Source organism: Erythrolamprus reginae, chromosome 3, assembly GCF_031021105.1.
Source record: "Erythrolamprus reginae isolate rEryReg1 chromosome 3, rEryReg1.hap1, whole genome shotgun sequence".
NCBI classification, from domain to species: domain Eukaryota; kingdom Metazoa; phylum Chordata; class Lepidosauria; order Squamata; family Dipsadidae; genus Erythrolamprus; species Erythrolamprus reginae.
In genome coordinates, this window is record NC_091952.1 from 233,473,202 (window position 1) to 233,500,416 (window position 27,215).

General features: G+C 34.8%; 1 protein-coding gene across 1 annotated transcript in view; it reads left to right on the top strand.

Annotated features, from left to right (window-relative positions):
* EMC2 (ER membrane protein complex subunit 2) overlaps positions 1-14,663 on the top strand; it is a 41,470-nt gene extending 26,807 nt beyond the window's left edge. Inside the window, exons 6-11 of the mRNA XM_070748217.1 lie at positions 353-438; positions 592-651; positions 3,261-3,342; positions 3,988-4,098; positions 6,287-6,391; positions 14,034-14,663. Coding sequence (XP_070604318.1) covers positions 353-438; positions 592-651; positions 3,261-3,342; positions 3,988-4,098; positions 6,287-6,391; positions 14,034-14,120 — 531 coding nt within the window. The 3' untranslated portion in view covers positions 14,121-14,663. The remainder of the gene's footprint in view (positions 1-352; positions 439-591; positions 652-3,260; positions 3,343-3,987; positions 4,099-6,286; positions 6,392-14,033) is intronic.
* The last annotated feature ends 12,552 nt before the right edge of the window (positions 14,664-27,215 follow it).

The following is a 27,215-nucleotide window of genomic DNA, read 5'->3' on the forward strand; positions in this document are numbered from 1 at the left end:
CAGTAATCGTGTGCATAATATTGGCTACTTTTTTCCTGTGGTTATTGCAATATGCAGAGACTGCTTCAACATATCCAGATTTCTGCTTTGAGATTTATGGAACGTTGGGGTTCTACAATGGTTGTAATTATCAGAATCTGGACCATCCCTTTACGATGCATACAGTTTGAGCACATAAGTTAAAACATAATGCCAAAGCAAGAAAAACTATTTAAATCTCTTCACTGGATGTCATTGTGTATGAATCTGTGTGAAAATTCCTGTCGTGCAGTTGCTCAGCGATGCAGTTTTTTGGTCATTAAAATAATAATTTGCAGAGTCAAATTATCTGTTTCTCAATATTAACCTATAGGCAGCCAGAAAACGTAAGATTGCCATTCGGAAAGCCCAGGGGAAAAACAGCGAAGCCATCCGAGAGCTGAATGAGTATTTGGAACAGTGAGTGTTTTATAAGAATATGCCTTGTGTTTCGTTAATCCTAATCTCCTTTTTAATTAAAAAGGCATTTACATTTTATTTATTTCTTTGCCTCCTTACTGTTCATTTTATTGAATCTGTTTTTAACTCTTTTCTCCTCCTTCCTTTGTTCAGATTTGTTGGGGACCAGGAAGCCTGGCATGAGCTGGCAGAGCTTTACATCAATGAACACGAGTAAGTTGCTTGCAAAACCTAATTCATAAAGGGCGGAGAAAGGTAGGGTTTTTTTGTATACAAAAAGGATTGCTTTCTTAAAGCGATTATTGGAAGGTTCTTAATTTAATTCCCGTAAAATAAATAGCATACATACTATTTTTTCCCAGGGATCATTCTTCCCCCTGTTTTATAAATAGGAAGTAGGTTTTAGGTTTTTTTATTAGAATGCGTTTTTATGGACTTGTCAAGCACATTTTATTTAAGCTGACATATTGTTGGTAGCTTGGTTACTGACATTTAATTAATTTGTCTAATGTAAATGCTGATCTGCTAAATTTAGTAAAGGGCATGCATGAACTGCATTTAAAATTTTAACATTTTTCGCTGAAGAAACAGGCTAGATACGATTTGCAACAGAAATGAATGTTTTCTAAACAATAAATACATTAAATTGACATTAAATTAAGATCGTTGTCTTTTGGATAAATAACAGCTTGCACTCAAGAATGTTGGCACTTTTCTATTGAATCTTGAATGTCGTTGTTCACTTTTTATTGCTTTAGTGGCAAGACGAAATCCCACAATGAGTGGATAGTGTACAGCTGTAGTTCAGTTTTTTAAAATATATGGCATTAATTCGAACCTTCATTCCAAAAGCAAACTATTGTGTTTCTTTTTTTCTCTCCAGTTTTACTTTTTTAGCTTAAATCTTTTGGTGTTGTTGCTTCCCATGCATATTTCAAGGAATAAGAAAGTAATGAGAAAAGTAACGATTGTTATTGAGTTATCAAAATAACTTAATTTTTTTTAACAACATAGCATTTGTTGAGTAGTCCATAGATCTCAATGAGTAATTTTAATTTAGATTGATTGCTTTGATCTATTTGTTTGTTTATTTTTATTTACTATTTAAATTTGTACTCTGCCCTATCAAAGCGACTTATACATTGCTCTCAGCGTATTAACAATATAAGTAAAATATATGTATAATAATTTATAATTAAGGGATTTAGAAACAAAATATTATTGTCTTATTATTAGCCTCTTGTGGCATATTTTATTAATACCTTTATTATGACATACTCTAATATGAACTGTGTCCTACTTTATCAGTAGCATGGATAAAACTGGTAGGTAACAATTAAAAATACACATTTAGATAGATTTAATAGCAGGCATAAACTGGTGTATTGATAAAATTAGACATTAAATTATCCAAAAATTTGAAACAGAAGTCAAATATTTTCACAAAATTCACAAAGAATTCATCTTCCACATATTTCCTTTTTGGTAAAAATGTTAAATAAAATCAGAGATGATAAAAGTTAGAGTTACATAAAAACATAATGGTTACATGTATTAAATTGCAAATAAAGTGAACTAAAAAGGTAGGGGTCAAGGGATGCATGTGGAATTTTGTAGAGGAAAAAGGTTGTCAGAATAATTACTATTCAATAGAGGGGAAGAATATTTGTAATTTGGTAGAAATGAGGGATCTTTGGTGCTGTCTGAACTTGGTAGTTATTTTGCAGACATTTCACTACTCAAACTAGGGAATTTCAGTAGCGCACTGCTGATGTTAAGATTAAGATTTATTAGATTTGTATGCCGCCCCTCTCCTTTACCTAGTTTGGGTAAAGAAACCAAGCTTAGGGAACACCAAAGACCCCTGGAATCAGTATTTTCCATTTTTCATTGATTACAAGACGTAACACAGAAAAACATGTGAATTTTTATGGTTCAGTAAATGCAACACAAGGGGTTAAAGATGTATTAAGGTCTACAAATGAAATTCAGTTCTGATTACTGTAGAATATAGTTATCAAATTTCATTAAACAAGCAAACAAGGCTTTTGGTGGGTTTGTTATATTATTACAGCAGTTCCTTTGTTTGCATTTGTTTTTTAGGTATGGTTAGACTGCAGTCTGATTTTGTAATAAAAGTTGTGGCTTTTGTTCGTTTTTTTTTCTTTTTCTCTTTCAAAATGTGGGTTTGGAACACATGTTTGGTAATAAATCTGAAGCAACTAAGCATGGACTCTTTTGCTATCGTATGTTGGAAGTCAATTGCTACAGATCTTGTAGAAGCTGGGTATATTTTATAAAAAGCATGTGTTTGAAAGATGCCTATTTCAATCTTTTAAAAAATGAGTTTTGTGACATTATTGATCATATTTAGCTTACATGAATAAACTACTGTAACGAAGCATCACTTAAAACCACATTGTATACGAAAGCACTACGTACCAAACAGCACTTTTCATTTTTTTTATAACTTTGAGAATTGAGAAATTTGGTACTTAGAATCCTGAAAAATTCCCCTTCCTTTTGCTAAACAGAACTTACTATTGAAAACTTCAGTAATATTTTGAACTGCAGATGCTCCAAAGAATAATAGAGTTTTTATGGATAAGATTTAGTGAATCCAATCCAATCTTATCTTATCCAGTTTGCAAAATCTTCCTCACTGAAATTTCTTTGTCATTTAAATTGCATTTAATACTTCCTTCTTTTGCTTCATCTATTAAAAAATGATCTATTTTTCTTCAAATAATTTTAATATTGTTTTCATCCTTATACCAGTACTATAATAAACACTCAAATCTTTACCTCTCTTTTGTCTTCAGTTATGCAAAGGCTGCCTTTTGCCTAGAGGAACTCATGATGACTAATCCTCACAACCACTTGTATTGCCAACAGTTTGCAGAGGTGAGTATTTTAGAATATTGGAAGCAGTTTGTACTTGTCCCAAAGTACAGTTGACAAGATACACTATCTTCATAACCTACTTGTTCGTCCTCTCCTGTGGCTACCCATTCAATTTCTCCTACGGTGATTTTCCATCCTATATCCCCTATCTTGTTTCCTAGTTCAGAAGTCCTTCTTTTTTAATGAGGGTATCTTTATAATACATTTTAATTATTTTTTTTCAATCTTAAATTTTAATTAATTTTTTAATCTTTTAGTTTGTTATAATTTGTAAAAGGAAAGCCCATGAAAACATATCTTTCTTGTATATTAAACCAAACTAAATTTATACATTTGTGTTCTCCAGTACAATAAAGCTACTAACAAGTGGAGTAAGTTTATTTAATTAAAGGTAAAAATAAGTGGCAAAATGAAAATTGGTAAATACAGGCCAAAATTACTAGCTAGCTGTTCAGATGGATCCCCGACAATGCCTGAATTAAATACCTAGCATCAGCTATCTCAACTATCTCACCTGCTAAAAATTTCTTTTGGTGGGAAAGAAAATTGTATAAATTTTTCATGTATGCAAAGCATGTAGAATTATATATTTTTCAAAAATTGACATTTTTAGGAAGTTTATTAAAATAAACATTTAATTTACAGGTTAAATATACTCAAGGAGGGCTTGAGAACCTTGAACTTTCCCGAAAATATTTTGCACAGGCATTGAAACTGAATAACCGAAACATGAGAGCATTGTTTGGTCTTTACATGGTAAGTCCAGAAAGCACTGTATTTCTCCCTCGTGATGGATATAGCAGCCATGTATGGGTTAATCCTGTCTGCTCGGTGATTGGACTGAGCCTGCCAAACTGGCTGCCCTGTTAATTCGGGAGGACTTGTGCATATTTCATATGGACAAGGTGGTATTACGCTTGGATCCCACCTTTTTTACTCAAGGTCAATACAACATTTCATAGGACGCAAGATATTGTCCTTCCCACCTTTTGTGCACATCCAGTACTTCCTGAAGAAAGACTCTGGCATATCCTGGATGTACAACAGTCACTACGTGTGAACATTAAAGGTATGGAGGAATTCAGGAAGTCAGACTCTGTTTATTTCCTTCCAGCCAGCTGCCATGGGATACTAGGTAACTCCGTCTACAATAAGGAGATGGATCCATTCCACCATTACTAAGGTGTACAAAATGTGAGCAAAAAGGCCTCCTTCCAGACTCACTGCTCATTCAACCAGAAAGGCAGCTACTTCGGCAGCATGGGCGACTTAGGCATCGCTTGAAGAGGTGTGCCAGGCAGCTATTTGAACTTTCCCCACACCTTTTTTGCGACATTACAAAATTGATGCGTCTGCGGAAGCAGCATTTAATTGTAGGGTTCTTCAACAAGTAATGAGAGATTGAGACCTCGCAAAGTTACAGAGGCCTCCCGTAGTGGACATTCAGCTTGGGTTTGTGCCATGCATGGCTGCTATATCCACCATAAGGGAGAAGGGGCGTTGGCCGTACCTGATACGCTTCTTCTACGATGGTGGATATAGCAGCCAGCCCCACCCTTATCTGAGGGTGTAAATTGGCTTCAGTGGAGATTGTATAGTGTAGTGGCTGTAGCACAACGGAGTCTGCCGCTTCGCTTCTTCGTTTTGAACTGGAGCCAGGAAGGACGTCCGCAACATAAATAAATAGAAGCATTGGCAGGCTCAGCCCAATCACCGAGCAGACAAGATTAACCCATGCGTGGCTGCTATATCCACCATCCTAGAAGAAGTGTATCAGGTAGGACCAACAGCCCTTTTGTTCAAAAATGATTCACCTTGTTATTTAAATTTGGAAAAGGAAGGTTGAAAAGTTGACCTTTTCCAAAGTTACTAATAGAAAAGAGGAAAGATTTTAAAGATCTATTGTGAAAAAGCCTGGATTGGTTCTTCTCTACTGATATGTAGATTTACTTAGCATTAGCAGCATTTATGTTTTCTATGCATTTTATTTTTTGGCCAGTACCAGCATTGAATTTTGGTGATGCCATAATCACATTAAAAATTTAAAGTGGAACTTACTAGTTACATTTCGTAATTTATTCTACAATACAGTATATGCAGATTTTCTGATAAATGAATTTGCCCTAAACTAAGCTGTTGGAAAGATGACTGAATAGCTTTGACTTCCAAATGTCTTTTTAGCTATGAAACAGCTAACCTATTTTGCATGAATATATCTTATCTTAAAAAGAAACACATAAATCCTGTTGCAATGTAATAATACAGTGGGTATACACAGTGAAATATATCTATTCTGTTTCCCCCCAAATAAGACATCTCCTGATAATAAGGCCAATCAGGCTTTTGAGGGCATGGCAATAAGGCTAAGCATTTATTTCCAGGTTAACAAAAAATAAGACAGTGTCTTATTTTTGGAGAAACACGGTATACTTGTGAGGTTGTTTACAGGTACTCTTTGACTTATGATAATTGGGGCTAGAAATCTTTAATAAGTCATTTCGGTCATAAGTCAAGGCACTGATGTGATCCAAAGTAATCTGATTTATGCTTTTATCCTTGTAAACCATTGAGTGTTACTTGGCAAGTGAGAAGCCATATAATAAATAAATACCTTTGTTCCATGATACAGTGGACTTTTCAAACTTACACTGTTTTCAAACTAGAAATTCAAAGAAATTCAGTAGCTAGGTTTTTTTGTATTTTGGTAAACAAATCTACCATATCTTTAATTTTTATCCAATAGAATCAAAATACTTATTTATTGATTCTGAATTTTGATTTAAAAAGTATTAGTTTTTCAGCATAGATCACAGGACAAGATACACCTCAATCCTTTTGATTACACATTTTCACTGTAATGTTTTAACCATTTTCCATATGTATACCATATTTTAGTTTAATTGTCAAAAATTGTTTCCTGATTTGTTTCCTGTTGTACTTCTAGTCTGCCAGCCATATTGCATCCAATACTAAAGCCAGTGCAAAAGTTAAAAAGGATAATATGAAATATGCTAGTTGGGCTGCAAACCAAATCAATAGAGCTTACCAGGTGAGTGTTTTGTTAAACTCAATAATTTTTTAAATAATATATTTGTTTTTAAAACTTGAGGGTACAGAAAAGGAAATGATCATAACAAGCCACTCACGTGCATATTTGTGTGATGACCTATATAATGCAGAGGGTTTAAAAAAAAATTCTTTGGGGTTGACTTAGCCTTCCATCCTTCTGAGATGGGTAAAATGAGGACCCAGATTGCTGGAGGCAATATGCTGATTCTGTAAACCGCTTAAAAAGGTTTGTAAAAAGCACACTGAAGCAGAATATAAGTCTAAGTGCTATTTTTAATCTTGAGGAATCATGAATATAAACTATTTAATTTCTGAATATGTAAGTGTTATTTTGTTAGCACAGGGACATATTGAAGATATGAACCACCCTATTTGTTTTTATGGTTTTTCCCCCCCAGCATTGCATCATTAGAAATCATTTTTTCCATATATCATGAGACTCAAAGCTATTTGCTAACTGTTAAATCTACTTTATTAAATGTACCCAATAGGCTTTGTTAGTTTATTTATTATATTGTTAAATTTACTGCGTTTATATTTTGTCTTTTGACTTGGGGGTGTATCTTAATCCTATCTATATCAGCTCCGTAGGCAGAGAGATAATGAAGTGATCCAAACTTTACTCAGAAAGCTCCCTGGTTCAGTCCATTGTGCATTGATGTAGCTTTGTCTTAAAACCCTGAGTAGAATCTTTGATTAATTAGGTTTGGATATTTGTAGATGGAAAATTATTAAGACCATATATTGTGAACAAATACCTAACACTGTGCCCAAGCAATCAAAATGGCATTTCTGTGCATGGAAATCACCAGATGGAGTATATAAAAATCAAATTGCCTATATTATTGTTAAAAGGAGACAAAGGAGTGCAGTTATATTATCAAAGGCATGGCCAGGTGCTGACTGTGGAACAGATTACGAACTGTTTAGATGAAGTTTCCAAGTTAAGCTAAAGAAAAAAGCTAGTCAGTTTCCACAATATGATCTTGAACATATGCCCACCATTTTCAAGAAGAACATTGGAAATTGCTTTGAAGTCCTGCAGCTCACTAATAGAAAATTGGAGGAATGATGGAATGAGCTTAAAAAAGCTGTGTGGGATAAATGCGAAAAGAATCTGCCAGTGGGGAAGAAAGAAAAAAAGCCAACTGGATATAAGAATAAATTGGAAAATTGCAAAGAAGAGTAGACAAAAAAGAAAAAAACCTTAGAAAAGGACTTAAAGAATTTAAAAGTGCTTAGAAGAATTTAAAAGTGCTTAGAAGAGGCAAGAACTGTTATTATAACAATATCTATAAAGGCAGTGATTATACCAGTGGAAGAAAATATTTGAAGATGGAAACAGACATAGAAAAATAAGGAAAGAACTCTGAATTCAGAAATGGGTTGCATCTTGAATGGGTAGGGTAAGGTATACTAATAGATAGATAACCAATTCAAAAGAGACCAAATACAGTAGAGGTGAAAGCTATACTATAATATTATACAATAGATATCCCAACATCCAAAATATATTGGAAGATGTTCCCTTCTCATAAGAATCTCTGGTACTAGCAGTTAAAGTTAGATCAGCATTGCAGTCATTACCACTACTCACAGAAATATGGACAGAAGAACCACTGCAGTTATTACCACTACTCACAGAAATATGGACAGAAGAACCAGTAAAATTTCTAAGCAAGCTATCTTAACTTATCTGGAGAACAAGAGAGTGGCCAGTACATTGAAGACAGTCAAATTACATTCAAATACCGGTACCTAAAAAGAAAGACTTAATGGGGTGTGCGAACTATTGTACAATATTTTAACTTCACAGGCTAGCTAAATAATGCTTAGTATCATCCAACACAAATTACAGCCTTACATTGAAAAAGATATTAGATATTCAAGCTGATTTTAGAAAAGGTGGAGGAAAACATGGAATTATTGCTGGTGCATGTTGGATTGAGAAAGCCAAGTGATACAAAAAAGAAGTCACTGTATGTGCTTCATTTATTATCAAAAGGCATTCAATTGTGTAAATCACACCAGTCTATAAAAAGTGATCACAAAAATGAGAATTCCAAAATGCCTCATTGTCCTCATGAGCAATTTATATACAGGCCAGTAAGCCATAGTAAGGATAGAACAGGGTGAAACAGCTTGGCTTCAGGTGGGTAAAGGAATATAACAAATCTATATACTCTCCACTTATTTATTCAAGCTGTTTTCTGAATGTATATTGTTAGTACTCTATCCAAATGGTTGGGTTGGTAATATATAAACAAGCCAACAATGTATGGTTGTATGGATTGATGTAATATAGCTTTAAAATATATGCTATGTTCTGATTGGCTATAGTGATGCAAGTGGCCATAAGAGGGAGCTAGAGAGCATGGTTTAGTCTCTGTTATTTCATTCTGATTGTCTCTTTGACTTGATAATGCTCTCTGTGTTATGCTCTGTTATTTCTCACTGATATTCTGATGTGTTTATAAGCTGTAATATTTTTGTTGAAAGTATATGACAAAGATAAACTGGTAAGAAGATTATTCTACATCTAGAGATTGGCTGATTTGAATGTGTATGAGCTGGACTGTTTATTTGGAATGTGCTATTTCTTAAAAGTAAACATCATATGAATTTTAATGTATCTCTCTGTGTGTGAGTAGATAATTACTCATATCTACTGCAATATCCTGTTTCTATGTACATGTCCTTGATAACTCAAGAGTTGCTCTGCACACATCTTAACATATATTAAGGAAAATTGGATTGGAAAAAGAAGAGAATTGTTGGAAAAAGAAATAATAATCTACATGAAGTTCAAAAAGAATTGAAGAAACGTCTCCGGTAAGGAGTGGGATGTCTTCAGGCAAAAACAAGAAAAGTCCAGTTATTTTTTGAAAAAGCACCTTTTGGACCACAGACTAGCGCTTGATAGAACAGTCATGAGGAAAAGATACTCCAGTGATGTGATGTGTCTATATCTACCAAGATCAGAATTGCAGCGAGTTATGGTATTTTCTGTAACACTTGTTGGAAGCAAAGGTTGGGTTTTAAGAAGCAGGATAGGAAGAATATTGACACCTTTGAATGTTCATGTTGGAGAAGACTTCTAAATATTATGGACAGACAAAAATAAATAAAATCAGTGGATCATCAAACAAATCTAGCTTGAGGTCTCACTCCAGACACATATGCTGGTGAGACCACATTTGGAATACTGTGTTCAGTTCTGGAGACCTCACCTACAAAAAGATATTGACAAAATTGAACGGGTCCAAAGAAGGGCTACAAGAATGGTGGAAGGTCTTAAGCATAAAACTTATCAGGAAAGACTTAATGAACTCAATCTGTATAGTCTGGAGCAGTGTTTTTCAACCAGTGTGCCGTGGCACACTAGTGTGCCGTGAGGCATGGTCAGGTGTGCCGCGAAGCTCAGAGAGAGAAAGAAAGCAAGAGAGAGAGAAAGAAAGAGAAAGAAAGCAAGGGAGAGAAACAGCGAGCGAGAGAGAAAGAACAAGAGAGAGAGAAAGAAAGCAAGAGAGAGAAATAGAACAAGAGAAAGAAATAAAGAGAGAGGGAAAGAGAGGGAGGGAAGGAGAGAGAGAAAGACATAGAGGGAGGTAGGGAGGGAGAGAGAAAGAGAGCAAAAAAGAGGAAGGAAGGAAGGAAGAGAAAGAAAGCGGGATGGAGAGAGAGAAAGAAAGAGGAAGGGAGAGAAAGAGGGAGAGAGAAATATAGCGAAAGGGAGGAAGAGAGAGAGAGAGAATTTTTTTGTCCAAACTTTTTTTAGCCCCCACCCCCACCCCGTTCAATGTGCCCCAGGGTTTTGTAAATGTAAAAAATGTGCCACGGCTCAAAAAAGGTTGAAAATCACTGGTCTGGAGGACAGAAGGAAAAGGGGGGACATGATCGAAACATTTAAATATATTAAAGGGTTAAATAAGGTCCAGGAGGGAAGTGTTTTTAATAGGAAAGTGAACACAAGAACAAGAGGACACAATCTGAAGTTAGTTGGGGGAAAGATCAAAAGCAACATGAGAAAATATTATTTTACTGAAAGAGTAGTAGATCCTTGGAACAAACTTCCAGCAGACGTGGTAGATAAATCCACAGTAACTGAATTTAAACATGCCTGGAATAAACATATATCCATCCTAAGATAAAATACAGAAAATAGTATAAGGGCAGACTAGATGGACCAGGAGGTCTTTTTCTGCCGTCAGACTTCTATGTTTCTATATATTCAGGCTCAAATTATCCTACTTTGAAGGCATTATATGAAAACTAAATTTTCTGAAGGAGACTTTAATGCTGAGAAAGGGAAAAGAAAGAGGAGAAGAGTACAAGCAACAAAATAAATGGATGCAAGGACAGATTGTCATGGAGAAAATCTTTATAGTATTTGGGAATTGACAACTTGATATCACATAATGAATTGTAAATAATGCATGGAATTTTTGTTCAATTGATTTCTAATGCTGCCCAGTTGTTGAATAAGTGAAGATGATTACAGTCCAGCATTCCTGGTTTTGAGAGCCTTAGCATTTTGCACTCTATACACAGTATTTGTTCCTATTGAGCTGCAGTTGCATAGTGGTTAGAGTGCAGTTCTGAAGGCTACTTTTGCTGACTGTAGGCTCCCTGCAATTTGGCAGTTCAAATGTCTCACGCTCAAGGTTGACTCAGCCTTCCATCCTCCGAGGTGGGTAAAATGAGCCAAATTGTTGGGGACAATGTGCTGTCTTTGTAAATTACTTAGAGAGGACTGTAAAGCACTGTAAAGTGGTATACTGTATAAGTATTAAGTGCTATTGTTATAAATATCTTCAGTTATTGGCATTGTTACATCATGTACTGTAGTGATTTAGTTGGAAAGGTAAGAACATTATCATTGTTTATGAAATAGCCTATCACTTTGGGCTATTTAGTTCATTCTTAATCATTAATGCTCTGGGTTTTATGTTAATAAAGGTTAAATGCTAAGCACACAGTTTCATAATATGAAAATCAGTTTTCTTGGCGATAAAAGAAAACTGACTTTATGAAACTGACTTTAAAATAATATCAGCCATTTGTAAACCTGCTACTAAGATTCGGTTCTGTAAAGTTAGATACTAAGAATTCCTTATACTTTTAGTTCATTTCTAAACACAGCAGTACAAATTATAGAATGCAATTTATATTTTATAACTTTATATTCCACTTCTAAAGCTATTGGGAAGTTATGTTGGAAGTGAATCAAAATTATCGTTAACTGGCTCCTCTTTCAGTTGATACTTAACAGAACAGTTGCATTGTTACTCAACTAAAATATACTTAAAACAAATGTCAGCATTTCTTTGTGAGTTTATGTATTTATGATATATTGCATACTTCAGCTGTATTTTAACTGAAAAGTGACAGATACCATATCTAGCTAAAAACTGCAAGGGGAATTTAAATAGGTGGGATAAAATTACATAAATGAGAAATTGGCCTGAATATCAAGTTTACACCCCACCCTTATAAAAGATGCCATTACAAAAAACCTGCTGAACAAATACCAAACTTTACTTGACCTGAGTGCATCATGTGGTTTGCCTTGTCCATATGTATTTAAAGCTACTAAAAACCTAAAAAACCCAGCAAATGGACTGAGAATGTAGGTATTGTTTCTTTAAAACATCTCGGTTGTTAGAGATTGCCATCTTGTGAGCAGAGCAAAGTATTCCCCTTTGCCCTCTTTTTTAAATAAGGAGGCTAGAACAAGAACTGAAGTTTTAAGGAAGTAACTCAATAGGTTAGATTTGTTAGATCCTGAATCATTTGTGTATGCACAGAAAAACAGTGTAGTGGTTAAAGCATCAAGATAAAAACTAGGAGGCCCTGAGTTCTAGCCACACCTTAGGCACAAAGTCAGCCAGGTCTACTATGGACTAGTAAGTTATTGGTGATCAGCTATACGAAGGAGAAAATAACAAACTACTTCTGAGAAACCTTGTTGATAAACCTGAACTACTTAATTGCACTACAGTGACCCCTCGATTTTCGCGGTCTCGATTTTCGTGAAACGCTATACCACGGTTTTTCAAAAAATAATAATTAAAAAATACTCCACGGGTTTTTTTCTATACCACGGTTTTCCCCACCCGATGATGTCATACGTCATCACCAAGAATCACTTCTATGTCTCTTTCTCTTTCTTTCCTGTCATTCTCTCTCTTTCTCTATCTCTCCCCCTCTTGCTCTCTCTCTTTTTCTCACTTTCCCTCTCTTGTTTTCTTTCTCTTCGCCCGCGGGCGGGCGAGCGGGGAGCGGGCGGGCGAGCGACGGGCGGGCGAGCGGTGAGCAAGCGGGCGAACGGCGGGCGGGTGCCTACGGGTGGCCGACATTAAATACAACCATTGCCAGCCTCCGAACTTTCGTCGCTCCCCGCCTCCACCATCTGCGCATGCGCGGCCATGGAAAAAGGGCGTGCATGCGCAGATGTTGTTTTTACTTCCACACCACTATACCGCGGAAAATCGATTATCGCGGGAGGTCTTGGAACGTAACCCCCGCGATAATCGAGGGATCACTGTACTGTATTTTTTGGAGTATAAGAAGCACCTTGCTGCCCCCCCCCCCAAAAGAGGCTAAAAATTTGGGTGTGTATTATACCCTGGATGTAGCTTGCTGGTTTGCAGGCTTTTTCATTACTATTGTCTCTGAAGATGATTTTTTTCCATCACTAAGTCTTTGTAGGCTTGTTTTCATTGCTACTGCCTTCGAAGAAGGGGGTTTTTTTTTACTCTAACCAAGGGATAAAATAATGTGCTGAAGCTGACTAGACTAAGGATACTAGCTGGATGGATACCTGGTAGGCAGGTTCCCCCCCCCCCCTATTTTCCTCCCCAAAAACTAGGGGTGTTTATCATTCTACCCTAAAATCTTGCTTGTTGGCTCCTTAAAAATACTTTATTAGCTATTGCATAGTAGAACGTTGGATTATATAACCCTTGAACAGATCTTACAGGATTACTCTTACACTCATGAAGAGTTGATAATGATGGGCTGTTTTGCCAATGTTTCCTGTAATTTAATGAGATGTCAGAGCATTCTCAGATGTGTCTTTGTAGCCATATGGTATAGATTTAAAGCACACACAAACATCTCACCTAAAGAGCATGCCAAATTACAGAATTTATATAATTTAGAGGCATGTCTTCACCAGCCGTGTATACTAGTGGAACTGTATGAGAGAAAACGTATAGTTACAGTGGTGTAATAAAACATAATGTAATAAACTAAAGTATAGCTGGATAACGTATATTGAAGACTTCTCTGTGTCTGTTTGTGAAGCACCAGAATAAAATACAACATATATACATACAAAAATGTTTCAATCATGGCAATGCCATTCAATGGAGCTTTTTAATACTTCATATTTCTTTTAATGTATTTAAAGAATAAATCAAAGATGTCTGAATGCATTTTGGCGATCAGCTTTATTTTCCCTAAAGGTTCCAATGTAACCTTTTGGTTTCCTTTTATTATCTTTGAAATCTTAGGCTATAGAATCAAGATTCCTCAAGTTTAAAAAGTATTGACTATTGTATACTTTATTTGCATGTGTTTTTTAAAAGATACTTTTTTGTTGTTTTTCTTTTGCATAGTATGCTGGCCGTAGTAAGAAAGAGACGAAGTATTCATTGAAAGCTGTAGAAGACATGTTGGAGGCCCTACAGATCACTCAGTCATAAAGCTTAGGAAGGATGACCGGTGGTGATAGACCTTTTTCTCCAGCTCCATAACCGAAATTCTCTTTCTCACAAACTTAACAGTTGTCAGTAAAAGTTGCTACCTTGAATGATATGTTTTATAAAAAATATAAGATTTCTATTTATTGCTTCTATGATGAAAAGTCACTACCGTTAATAAAAAGAGTAAATTGTGTTCAGACATGATACAGCAAATGTTTAAGCCATAACTGGATGTAAAAAATAAATAATAATACAGAATTATTTATTACACTTGTGGAAGTCTACAAAATAGAAGTCGCCTATTAGACTTAAAGTTCATCACAATGATCAAGTAATATTCACCAGAATATTTTGTATTGCACAATACTATTAATATGACTGCAGCACTGATTCTTAAAATGGTAGAAAAATAGTAAGTGCTAGACTTTGAACATTATGGACTAATTACCACCTTTAAGTGAAGCCTTACTGGTGGAGTTACTTTCATGCTGCTGATTCTAACCTGTACCTGAAATTTGTTTAAATAAATGATGACAATTTAAATATTTTGCATGTTTATGCGACGTTTCGGTGAAATCACATTCACCATCATCAGGCTGAAGTTTCCAAGCTTCGTGCTGTTGTAAAATGGAATGTTTGCAACTGACATTTCTTCCTAGTATATAGTGTGGGGGTGGAGATTTGGTTTGAATGTAGCAAATAGATTGGGTGATTATGTTTCAGTGATCTGATTGGTTGGTGTAATCATAATTGTTAGAAGGATTGACATGGTGATTTTTATGAAGTGTTTTTTGTTTAAGGCTGGTTTCCAAATTTCAAATTTCAAAATTCATAATTATTAGAAGGATTGACATGGTGATTTTTATGAGGTGTTTTTTTTTGTTTAAGGCTGGTTTCCAAATTTCTGGTAGGCGGGACGTGTCATCTCTTTTATTTATGCAAAGGGGGCTCCTCTCAATTTCTATGGCTTCTAGAGCAATTCTTCTATATAAATTCTCTGTTTTGTGAAGTAATTTAGTTTTTTCAAAGTCAATTTCGTGCCCTGTTTTTTTAATGTGCTGGACAAGGGAGGAAGTCTTTTCTTCTTTTTTAACTGCATTCACATGTTCTGCAAGGCGTGCACTTACTCTTCGGTTGGTTTGTCCAATGTATGTGGCTGCACATGTTTTGCAAGGGATTTCATAGATTCCTTGGTATTCCAATTGGATTTTATCTTTATATATATAAAGATAATTTATTAAGCTTGCATGCCACCCAATTCACAACAGTCAAAGAAATTATAATAAAACTAATTAAAGATAAAAGATGGCAAGAGGTAAGAACAAAATGGAATTGGCTTTAGTAGGCAATTTGTCTACTTGGATTCTCTTCAAAATTGATCAGTTCTAGAAATTTTATTATGCTCCTATCAGAAAATATATAGAAAAATATACTCAAGGGGATGATCAAACATTGAACTTCTTTTTTTTTTTTCAATTTTTTTATTATTTTTCATAAAAAACAAACAAATACATACAAACAATGAACATAAAGTGGGGGTGTATTTCCCCCGCTTCTTATGAAAGTATACATTCAAATATAGAAAAAGAATACATAATTAAATATATGTTAACTATTATATAGAAAAAAAAAATTAGTAAATTTGGGTTAAAGTTTACAAATCTTAATATGGGTGTTAGGTAGGGTTAGTATAACATAATTACCAAAGAAAAAATACCTTTAATATAATCCTAATTACTATAGTAAAGTAGTATCAAACCTTCAATCCAAACAGTAAAACTAAATTCAACTATTACTTCGAAAATCTTAGTATTTTGCTTATACTTATACATACATTACTATATCATAATCATCAAAAAGTCCTTTTAAACTAATATTAATATTATTATCACCTAGGTAAAAACTAATACAAAAAAAGATAAAAAAAACAACCACTAGAGATATATCTTATTTTTTCTTATCTATCCATTTGTAAACATTGTTCCATGTTTCATAAAATTTAGTATCCTCTTGATCGTTTAATCTTCTTGTCATCATATCCATTTCAGCGCAATCTAATATCTTAGCTATAACCTCTTCTTCCTTGGGGATTTCCTCCCCTTTCCAGTTTTGCGCATATATTATTCTAGCCGCAGTTAGTATGTGTATAATTAGATAAAAAATTTCTTTCTTGTAGATCTGGTTTGTGACACCTAATAAGTAAAATTCCGGGGTATTATCTATATCTTGCTTTATTATTTCTTTTAATATTTTTTCAATCATCTTCCAATATATTTTTGCTTTGCTACATGTCCACCATTGATGATAATAAGTTCCTATATCCTTCTTACATTTCCAGCATATTGGGGATGTTTTGGGAAACATTTTTGCTATCCTATTTGGTGGGAGATGCCATCTATAAAACATTTTGATTTGGTTTTCTTTTAGAGAAACTGATTTAGTCATTTTCCAATTATTAATCCACACTTTCTCCCATGTGTCTATGTCTATTTCCTTACCAATATTTCTACACCATCTTATCATAGTATCTTTTAAAGTCAACTCTATATTTTTATGAGCAATAAGTAGTTTATATATTTTCCCTATCATTTTTGTTGAGTTAGTGGTTATTAAAGTAGTTAAAGGATTCTTACTTTTATTAAAAATGTAAAGAGTTTTATCCTTCTGATATCTAGATCGGATCTGGGCGTAGTGCCACCAATCTATTATTATCCCTTCTTCTTGTAGTTCAATTCTAGATTTAAGCTTCATCTGATCATTTAATAGTTCTTTATATCTATAAGTCATTTTCTTGTCCTTTATAGACTTTGGATGCGTTATCTCTTCTAAAGGAGCTAACCAATCTGGAATGCTTAAGAAATGATTCTTCTTTATGTCTTTCCATACTTCTAATAAGTATTTCCTTAATGTATGCCTTTTAAAATATGAATGATTTTTGTCCTTATCATACCATAAAAATGCGTGCCATCCAAGCATTAAATCATGTCCTTCTAGGTCAAGTGTTCTTTTATTATCTAAGATTATCCAATCTCTAAGCCATGTTAATGCAGCGGCCTGATAATATAGTTTCCAATTTGGAAGGCCAAATCCACCTCTTTCTTTAATATCTTCTAAACAATTCATTTTTATCCTTGCTTTTTTACCTTGCCATATAAATTTTTTAACTAAGTTTGTTAAAGTTTTTAAAAAGATTCCCCCTGGGTTTATTGGTATTGCCTGAAAGAGAAATAAGACCTTGGGTAAAATGTTCATCTTAATTGTTGCAATTCTTCCTAAGAAAGATATTTTCAAATTATTCCACATTGCTAAGTCTTTTTTAATTTCTGCTAGTAATTTCATATAATTATCATTTTTTAATGTTATTGTTTTCGCTGTTAAATTTATTCCTAAATATTTTACCTTTTTTACAGTCTTTATTCCAGAAATACTTTCTAATTTAGTTTCTAGTGTTTTATTCATATTTTTGGTCAAGTAATGTGTTTTGCTTTTGTTTATCTTTAAACCTGCTACGTTTCCATATTGTTCAATGGTTTGTAGTAAGGTAGGAACTGTTGTAGTCGGTTCTTCAATTATAAACATTAGATCGTCTGCAAAGGCCTGGAGTTTGTAGGTTTCATCTCCTACGGTTAAACCTTTTATTTTGGGGTCCGCTCTTATTTTAATTAATAGGGTTTCAAGGGTCATAATAAATAACAATGGTGATATAGGGCATCCTTGGCGAACTCCCTTATTTATGTCAAGTATTGGTAATTGACTGTTATTCAATATTATATTCGTTGTTTGTTTTGAATATATGGTATCTATTAGGTTAACAAATTTTGGGCCAAATCTCATTTTATTTAATTGCATTTTTATAAATATCCAATTAACGTTGTCGAAGGCCTTTTGAGCGTCCAAAAACATTAGAGATGCCGTCTTGTCTGGATGTTGTTCATAGTACTCTAGTATATTTATTACAGTTCTAATGTTATTTTTAATTTGTCTCCCTGGAAGAAACCCATTTTGGTCTTGGTGTATTATTCCATTTATAACTCTTTTGAGTCTCTCTGCGTAAATGGCAATAAAGATCTTATAATCTACATTTAATAGTGATATAGGCCTATAGTTTTTAATTTTTTCTGGTTCTGTACCCTGTTTATGTATTAAGGTTGTCAGTGATTCTGACCAAGATTTGGGGATTTTTCCCTCAAGTCTACATAAATTAAAAGTTTCTAACATATGGTTTCTTATTGTTTCGTTGTCTATCTTGTACCATTCTGCAGGTATGGCATCTGGGCCTGTGGCCTTGTTGCTTTTCTGTTTTTTAATTGTTATTAGGAGTTCCTCCATTGTTATTGGTCCATCCATGGTGGCCTGTTGATCTTCTGTTATTTGTGGTAAATTTGAAGCCTCTAAATAGTTAAAAACTTCATCTTCAATAACATGATCTTTAGCATATAATTCTTTATAAAAATTATACACAATGTCTGCCTTACCTTCTGTATCATATTTTATTTTACCATCTTTATCTTCTAATTTTTATTGACTCTGTTTTCTAAGTTTATACGCTAGCCATCTGCCAGGTTTATTTGCATGTTCAAAATATTGTTGCTTTGCTCTTTTGATCTTTTCAGTTAGTTGGTTTTGTTCTATAACTCTAATTTTATGTTTAATTACATTTATTTCTGTCTTTAGATCTCTGTTCTTAATGTGTTGCTGCGATAAGGATTCTAATTGTTTTAGTTCGTTTGTTAATTGTAAGTACTCTAATTTCTTTTCCTTATTGTGTTTTGCTGTATAGGATATTGTTAAACCTCTTATATACGCTTTAACTGTATCCCATAAGTTCTGTGGAGTAGTGTCTGATGTTTTATTAATTTCAAAAAATATTTTTAATTCCTTTTCGATCCAATCCTTATATTTCTTATCATTTAATATATACCTATTCATCCGCCAGTTGTTCTGTTTATTATTCATCGTCATATAGACCACTATTGGGTTGTGATCAGCCCATGTATTAACGTCTATCTCAACCTCTCTTATTTGTTCTGCCACCGTTTTTGGTGCCCATAACATGTCAATTCTCGTCCAAATTTTATGAGGATTGGAGTAAAAGGTAAATTGCCTTTTGTGAGGGTGTCTTTCCCTCCAAATATCGCTTAGTAATAATTCCGCTTTCATTTTTTGAAAAGTGCTAGGTAGTAAATTTCTTCTTGTTTTTTTTGCCTTTTCCCCTTTTTTTATTACCTCCCCCTCCTGAGTGGTCTAATTGTCTATTCGCGATAGCATTGAAGTCACCTATTATCAATACATTATCAATAGCTAAATCTATTATTATTTGGTGTAAATTTTTATAAAATGTCATTTGGTCTTCATTGGGAGCATAAATAGAAACAACCACTAGAGGTCTAGGTTCAATATCTACTTGCACAATCAATATCCTACCCTCTTTATCCTTATATATTTGTTTGGAATTTATAGAATTCTTAACATACATCACTACACCTCTTTTTTTGGTCTGCTAATGCAGCATACATTTTTCCAATTTTGGGATTCAACAGTAATTTTTGGTTATCTTTTTTAATATGAACTTCTTGTAATATTGCAATCTGAACATTTTGGTTTCTAATTTTAGAGAAAATTTGCTTCCTTTTTCTTGGTTCGTTAAGTCCATTAACATTTACGGAAAAGATTTTTAAGTCTTTATTCGTTGTCATTTAGTGGGTTTTTTGGTTTCTCGCTGAGGTTGAACTCTTCTAGCACCTTGGTCCTGCTCTATTACTTGAGCAGTTGCCCCCAAGTTTTCTTCTTGCTGAGTTGGTAATTTTTCCCCTGGTTGCTGTTGAACTAGTTGTAGTTGGACCACTTGTTGCTTACTTGCGTAGTCGGAGTGGCCAATACCACTCTGTTCAAGAAAGTACATGGCTTGTTCTACGTTTTCCAGTTTGTACCTTGTAGAACGCCATGTCAGAGAAAGTCCTTGTGGAATAAGCCAACGGTAAGTAATGTTTTCTTTAATCAAAATTTTAGTTAGAAAGTGATAATCTCTTCTGTTTTCTCTGACACTTCTTGGAACTTGCTTTAGTATCTTTATTTCTACTCCCTGACGTTGGGGCGGGGAGTTTCTTGAATGATGAAGTATCTCATCTCGCAACGCCTTTCTTGTAAACTTAATATGTATCTCTCTTGGGAGGTTGTGCCGACGGATATAGCTATTCGAGATTCGGTATACTTCATCGATTTCTCTCTGTAAAGCTATGGGGTCCTCTTGGAGTATAGCTCCAATAATTTCCGCCATAGTCGCTTTTAAGTCTTCATCTTTTTCCTCTTTTATATTCTGAAATCGAAGTCCGTACGAAGCTCGTTGCATCTCCAGCTGGATAATAGATTCATCATATCTTCTGTATCTCTCATCGGCTCTCCCTTCAAGATAATCCATTCTTTTCTCATTTTTATCAGATTGTTCTTCAACTTTTTTAACTCGGTCGTCACTTTCTTGAAGTGTTTGTTGGATCTGCTTTATCTGGTCTTTCATCTCGCCCATATCAGCTTTCATTTGGGCCATCTCCACTTTAAATTCTGCCAAGTCAGCTTTTATGGCTTCTCTTTGTTGTGTTGCCTCCTCCTTTATAGCTTCTCTTTGTTGTGTTGCCTCCTCCTTTATGGCCTCTCTTTGTTGAGTGGCGTCTTCTTGTGATTTGACCATGAAGTCCTTCAAAGTATTCAAAGTCTCATGTATAGTTGCAAGATTGGACTGCATTGTTTTGTCTTTGTCTTTGTCTTTGGTAGACATGGTTAACACTTGATGCGAGGGAGAAGAATGCGGTGACACTTGTGGAGATAGGGTAGTTGGTGTAGTTTGTTTTTTTGTTGTTTTAACAAGGGTTGAAGTATGGGACATTATCAAATTAGAATGCACTATTTCAAATTTTGAGGTTAGTTTCAATTTTATATGTAGTGAAAAGGAAAAAAAATTACTATAAATTCCAAATCTGTTAAATGTATTTTGTTTCCCTTATAATATAACTATACCAATTCAATAGCAATTCAATTAATAACAGAATTCAAAAAAAAAAGAAGGGAGAAGAAAGAAAAGAAAAAAGAAATATTATTATTTAGTGCCACAGAAAAAAAAGAACAGGTATTAGCCTTTTCAAGTAAAAGGAAGACAAAAAATAAAAGAAGGGAAGGAATATCAACTATATGTAGAAAACAAAAGAAAAAGAGTTGGAGGAGAAACTTTAGGAGGAGGGAAGAAAAAGGAGAAGGGAAAAAAATGAAGTAAAAAGAGTTGTTCAGAAAGGAAAAGAAAGAGGGTAATATTTTAGTTCAACTATTTAGAATAGAGCAGGAACCCAAGGTTTATTAACAATGCATATAGTTCAAACCAAACTTCTTCTAGTAATAGAAATGTCCAAGAATAGGGAAGAAAGTCAAAGAAGAATCAGGAAAAAAAAAACAAATAATTATTCAAAGACACAATAACAGTATTATATACTTAAGTTCTTCTTATAAATCCTATAGTTTTGCTAGGAAGTAGAGATGAAAATCCAAATCTCAAAGGGTAAAGTTATATTTGATTTCAATTCAAAATTCAAAGAGTAAAACAAATCCAAGGCTTGCTTGTGTTCAAAATGAAGTCAGTTTATTTTCCAAATTCAAGACAGGAGCAAAGAAACAGATCCCAAGATGGAGTCAAGTTAATTTCCGTGCAGCAGGCAGATGTTAAACCAAAGAATTCTCAGCAAATAATCCAAAAGGTGTCAGCAAATAATCCAAAAGGCTCAGCAAGTATTCCAAATAGGTTAATCCAACAATAAGTAATCCAAAAAAGAAGTGATTTCAATCTCTTCTAGATTCCATTTAGTTCATAATTATTAAGTTATTTCATGTTGTGAAAAGGAGCAGCAGAAGAAAAAAAAAAAAGGCAGCAAGACTGTGTTCCTCCGCTTCAAAAATTAAGTCCAGAACATTATGATTTTAAAAGTCTATTAACAACAAATTCTGATCATCACTAGGAATTTCCTTTAGCAGTTAAAATTTTCTAAATAGTCATGTCAAATTTAAACTATTTTGTTAAGCCATAAAGTCAGAAAATTATTTTATAGGTTCCAAAGTTCACGTTCAAGATGGAAAAGTAAAAGTGAAAAAAAGAATTAGGTCCGGCTGTTATTTGCGGATGAGTTTAAACAAGAAAAAACTTTCACTTTCGCCCTGGAGAAAAAAAACTTTTACTTAGAACTTTTACGATCTTCTGGCTTTAAACACGAAACAGAATAGAAATTTTTACCTTAGGTCCTTTCTCTGCTATATTCTTTTTCAATGTAGATGTAGATATTTATACTTTCACTTCTTTGATTTTTGTTCTTCCCGCTGAGTGAGGGGAGAAAGCGCTGGCCGGTCCTCTTAAACAAAGAGGAGCGGTTCTCCCGTCTTCGAAGCTGCGGGGCGAACCGCTGCCTCCGGAGTCCTGGCGATGGATCCTCGGGCAGAGGAGAGCCCCCTGTTCATGGATCGGGCCATCCGGGCCCGATCCGATCGCAAATGCGACCTTCGGAGGGGGTAGAAGGGATTCGCCTGGCAGAGCCCTGCCAGACACGTCCCGCCGCGATCTCCACCAAACCGGAAGCCCCCAAACATTGAACTTCTTCCATGGCTTACTAATGGATTCCTACTTTACAACAAATTGTGTTTATTATTGATTCTGTTGCTGGTCTTTTGGTATAGATAACTTTAGGGAAGAATGCTTTCTTTTCATTTGAAACTTTTTAAATATTGTGAAAAAGCATTTGTTACCTTTCAGATTTTCTGAATACATCCATAACTTAAATATGCTTTCTATAAGAGAATAAGAGAGAGTTATATGCAATGTGCTGTTGTGGAAAAGTAGTCACTGCCTTAAATCCATAACTATTTAGCTGCAATAACTACAACCACCCTTTTCCTATAACTTGCTGGATAGGCATTTTTGCCCATTCTTCCACAGCAAACAGCTTTACTTCATTTTTAAAAATGCCTTTGTGCTTGCTTCACATTCTTTGTCCAAATGCCAATTTCCATGCAATAGAAACGTAGTTCAAAAGAATGAACATCTGAGAATGTCTCAAAATTGAGTTATCTCAAAATTGAGTTAATGCACATAATAAGCTCCAAAATGGATCTGTTGTAGAACACTGCAAGCAGCCATTTAAATAAAATAGTCTCATTGCATCTCTTAACTTGATGATTCTGTCACTCAAAAGTTTTTCTTGTATAAATCCATTGAATATTGAATCCATTGAATATTCGATTGAATAAATCTAAGATGTATTGAAGTGTTTGATATTGAATACCATCAGGCAAAATGTGAATCCAGGCAAAATAGGAATCTCTTAAGTCATATACAGTACATGTATTCATTACAATATAACTGATCAAAAGTAATAATGGGATTCTTGATTGTAAAATTCAATAATTACTTGTAATAAGATAGGTATTTCTAGGGGTGGAACTGGAACTCAATTCAAAATACAGTTGCTTTTTTTAAAGTATTATTTCATAATTTTTTAAAAAAGTATTTTTCATCTGTGTCACATAAATTTCATTTGCCAAGCTGCATTTAGATTGAAGAGTTAAAAATTGTGTTTAAATTACAGTATATTTTTATTTCCCCCCACCTTTATTTTAAATGTAAACTTGGATTAATAATAGACATTAGAGTATGTGTTTTAAGCTTTTACTATACCCATATTTATTTGATTGAGAACAAAGGATAGGGTGTTTTTTTTAATAAAAAAGGATGGATTAGAAATCAACTTGATATTTAAATTGGCACATTAATTTTAATTAATTATAAGTAATCATTGTTTAGTCACATTTAATGAACATTTCCAGGAATAATAATGATGAAAAAGTAACTTTGAGACACGTTCTGAGGGAGATGGGTGGTTGACAAATATGAAATATAAATTTAAAAATATGGCATCCTCCAGTCTAAAGCAAAGGAAAACTGAAATCAAGTGATAAGCACAGATGTGGCTTCACTTAGAGACCACTTCCCCTTAGTTGACAGTCCCAGATATGTTTGCTAAAGGAGGATTACCTGTAAACCAAACATTTGTTTTTCAGGATTAATTGATAAAATATAAGTGATGTGCTATTAATTAGAGATTTTAACTGAAAAAATGCATTAAGGCTGTTCTTGGTATGTTAATTTTCTCATAACACCCTTTCTAATTTCTCCATGTTGAGCTAAGGTTATTATCACACCAGAACTTAGAACTTGTAGAAGGTAGGGGGATAGGAAAACTGCTTCACAAAACTAATCACCAGTTTATTCCATACCCCATCTCTTTTCCTGTTTAAATCACATAGTTTGGGCATTTTGCTTTTTGAAACATGTTTCACTTGGCTCTGATTTTATGGTGAGAGTTAGCTAAGGAAGGGAGAGGATTGTAGTGATGCATTGGCAAGATTTTAAGCTATGACATAAATCATTAAATAGGTATTTTCTGGCAGTATAAGGGGCAGGGCAGATTTTCTTGCCTGCAGAGAGAAGACTGGGTAGAGAGCTACAGGGTTAATTTTATCCAAGGGATTTGTCCTGCACATAATTAGTGTGCAGCATGAATTAACATATACAGTGATCCCTCGATTTTCGCGATCTCGTTCTTCGCGAAACGCTATATCGCGATTTTTCCCACCCGATGATGTCACTCTCTTCCTTTCTCATCTTTCTTTCTCTCTCTCTTTCTCTATCTTGCTGCTTCCTCTCTCACACTCTCTTCCTCCCTCTCTCATCTCTTTCTTTCCTTCTCTCTCTCTATCTCTCCCCCTCTTGCTGGCGGGCGGCGGGCGGGCAGGCGAGCGGGGGCATCAGCGAGGAAGACGCAGGGAAGGTTCCTTCGGCCGCCCAGCAGCTGATCTGCTCGGCAGCGCGGCAGCAGCGAGGAGCCGAATCGGGGTTTCCCCTTTGCGTGGGCGGCGGGGAAACCCCGATCTTCGTCTGCTCGCTGCTGCTGCGCTGCCGAGCAGATCAGCTGCTGGGCGGCCGCAGCAGCAGCGAGCAGATGAAGATCGGGGTTTCCCCGCCGTCCACGCAAAGGGGAAACCCCGATCTTCGTCTGCTCGCTGCTGCTGCGCTGCCGAGCAGATCAGCTGCTGGGCGGCCGAAGGAACCTTCCCTGGGTCTTCCCCGCCGCCCACGCAAACTCCACCATCTGCGCATGCGCGGCCATGAAAAAAAGGGCGTGCATGCGCAGATGGTGTTTTTACTTCCGCAACCCTACATCGCGAAAAATCGATTATCGCGAGGGGTCTTGGAACGGAACCCTCGCGATAATCGAGGGATCACTGTATATCCATAAATAAAAATGGTTGTTTCTCAATCAGTGTGGAATGGGCATTAGCTTCAACCGCATAAATAAAATACTTTGTTTGGAAAAATTGTAGAAACAAATTGTAAAACATATAATTTTAGCCTGTTAGTGACTAAGTTTTAACAAATATTTTTTGTATATTATTGATTCATCAGATCTTACTCTGAATGCAAAAGGAACTGAACTGAAGAAAACCAATGAGATAAAAAAGCGGACTTGTTTTCTTCTTTAATAGATTCTGCCCATTTTTTTAAAAAAATGTGAAAAATATGCATCACAAGCAACAATTCCATTCCTTGCATACATCAAGATAAAAAGGCTCCAGTTCATCCAGTACTTTATAACTAGGCTAATTGTATAAAAGTCTACAAAAATAATATATTAAATAAAACTCTTAAAATATTTTCTATTTTCCCAGAAATACTTATCTGATGTTTTGGGTTCTGATAAGTCTATAATGAAGGAAAAATTCACTTAAATATATTCCATCATTTTCACAATCTGTCTTTTGGATGGTAGGTTAATTCGATTTTACCTCTGTTATCTCTCATTGCTACAGAGCCTTAGACATTTTATTTCTCCCTTGGCACAATTGTCTTTCTGACCGCAGTCAATCCTGCTGCCTGTTGTATTATAAGGTTACGTGGGCTTCAAATATTTTACAACGGAAGGATCAAAACCCATAACTACATTTTCTTTCCTAGCGAGAATTGCATTGCTTGAATTTTCCATCCACCCAAGAATATCACTGTGTCCTTTGCCATAAAGTGGTTTGTACTGTAAGAAAAGATTTCATAGTAATAAACTTTACAACTCAGAACTTGCAAGTTAGCAGTGGCAGTACAATAATACTATTTGCGCAAGAGATGCACTGCCTAGTGGAACCAAAACTGCATGTATAATATTTATGTTAGAAATATGGGGTCTGCACTTCTGTTAATGAACCTCTAAAGAATAATTGAACTTTTATCAGCTGCATTGTACCGTTGGCACATGTTTGCTTGTGTTCAACAGAAACATCCTGAATGTTTAACACATCCTACTGCCAAGCCAGACTCCCCAATCCTGTAGTCAGTGAAGTCACGGAATTCAGCAACAACTCATCCAATTATTGTTTAACTGCATCTCCTATTAATCCTGGCCTTTTAATATTTCCTTCCTGAATAAAATAACACAGTGCTGAATTCACTCATTAAGCACAGAATGTGGAGTCAGCAATAAATGAATATCCAGGTATTACTGAAGTTCTACTGCCATTATTTATAAGAATACTACTTTTATGAAGAAACTTTTTATTTGAATCTAGTTACAGTGTCTGTGTCTCTATCATGTTGAATTTTTTTGCCACTTACTCCAAATGGCAAATGTATGAATGTTTGTACTATTCAATAGTATGACTATTCCAGCTAAAGTATTTTACAATTGCAGCTAAGTTTTTCCATTGTGCTAAGCTAAAACATGGTGGGTTGGTGGGTTTTTGGTTGGTTAGTTGGCTGGCTGGCTGGCTCTTAATTGTTGAGTACAATGCAAGGGTAAAATAGAGCTTTTCTCTCTTCACAAATCAAATGTGATTATTTTGATCAAGCAAAAATATATCTTGTAAATTAAAGTGGCATCTATACAAGGGGAGTTTGCAATGAATGGCCTCTCTTGCAGTTGTCTTCATATAAGTGAGTATTGTTAGTATCTCATACCCTCACTGAAATTATATAGCTTATATTGACTTAGATTTATCACTCTTTCATGGACTTGTTCCATG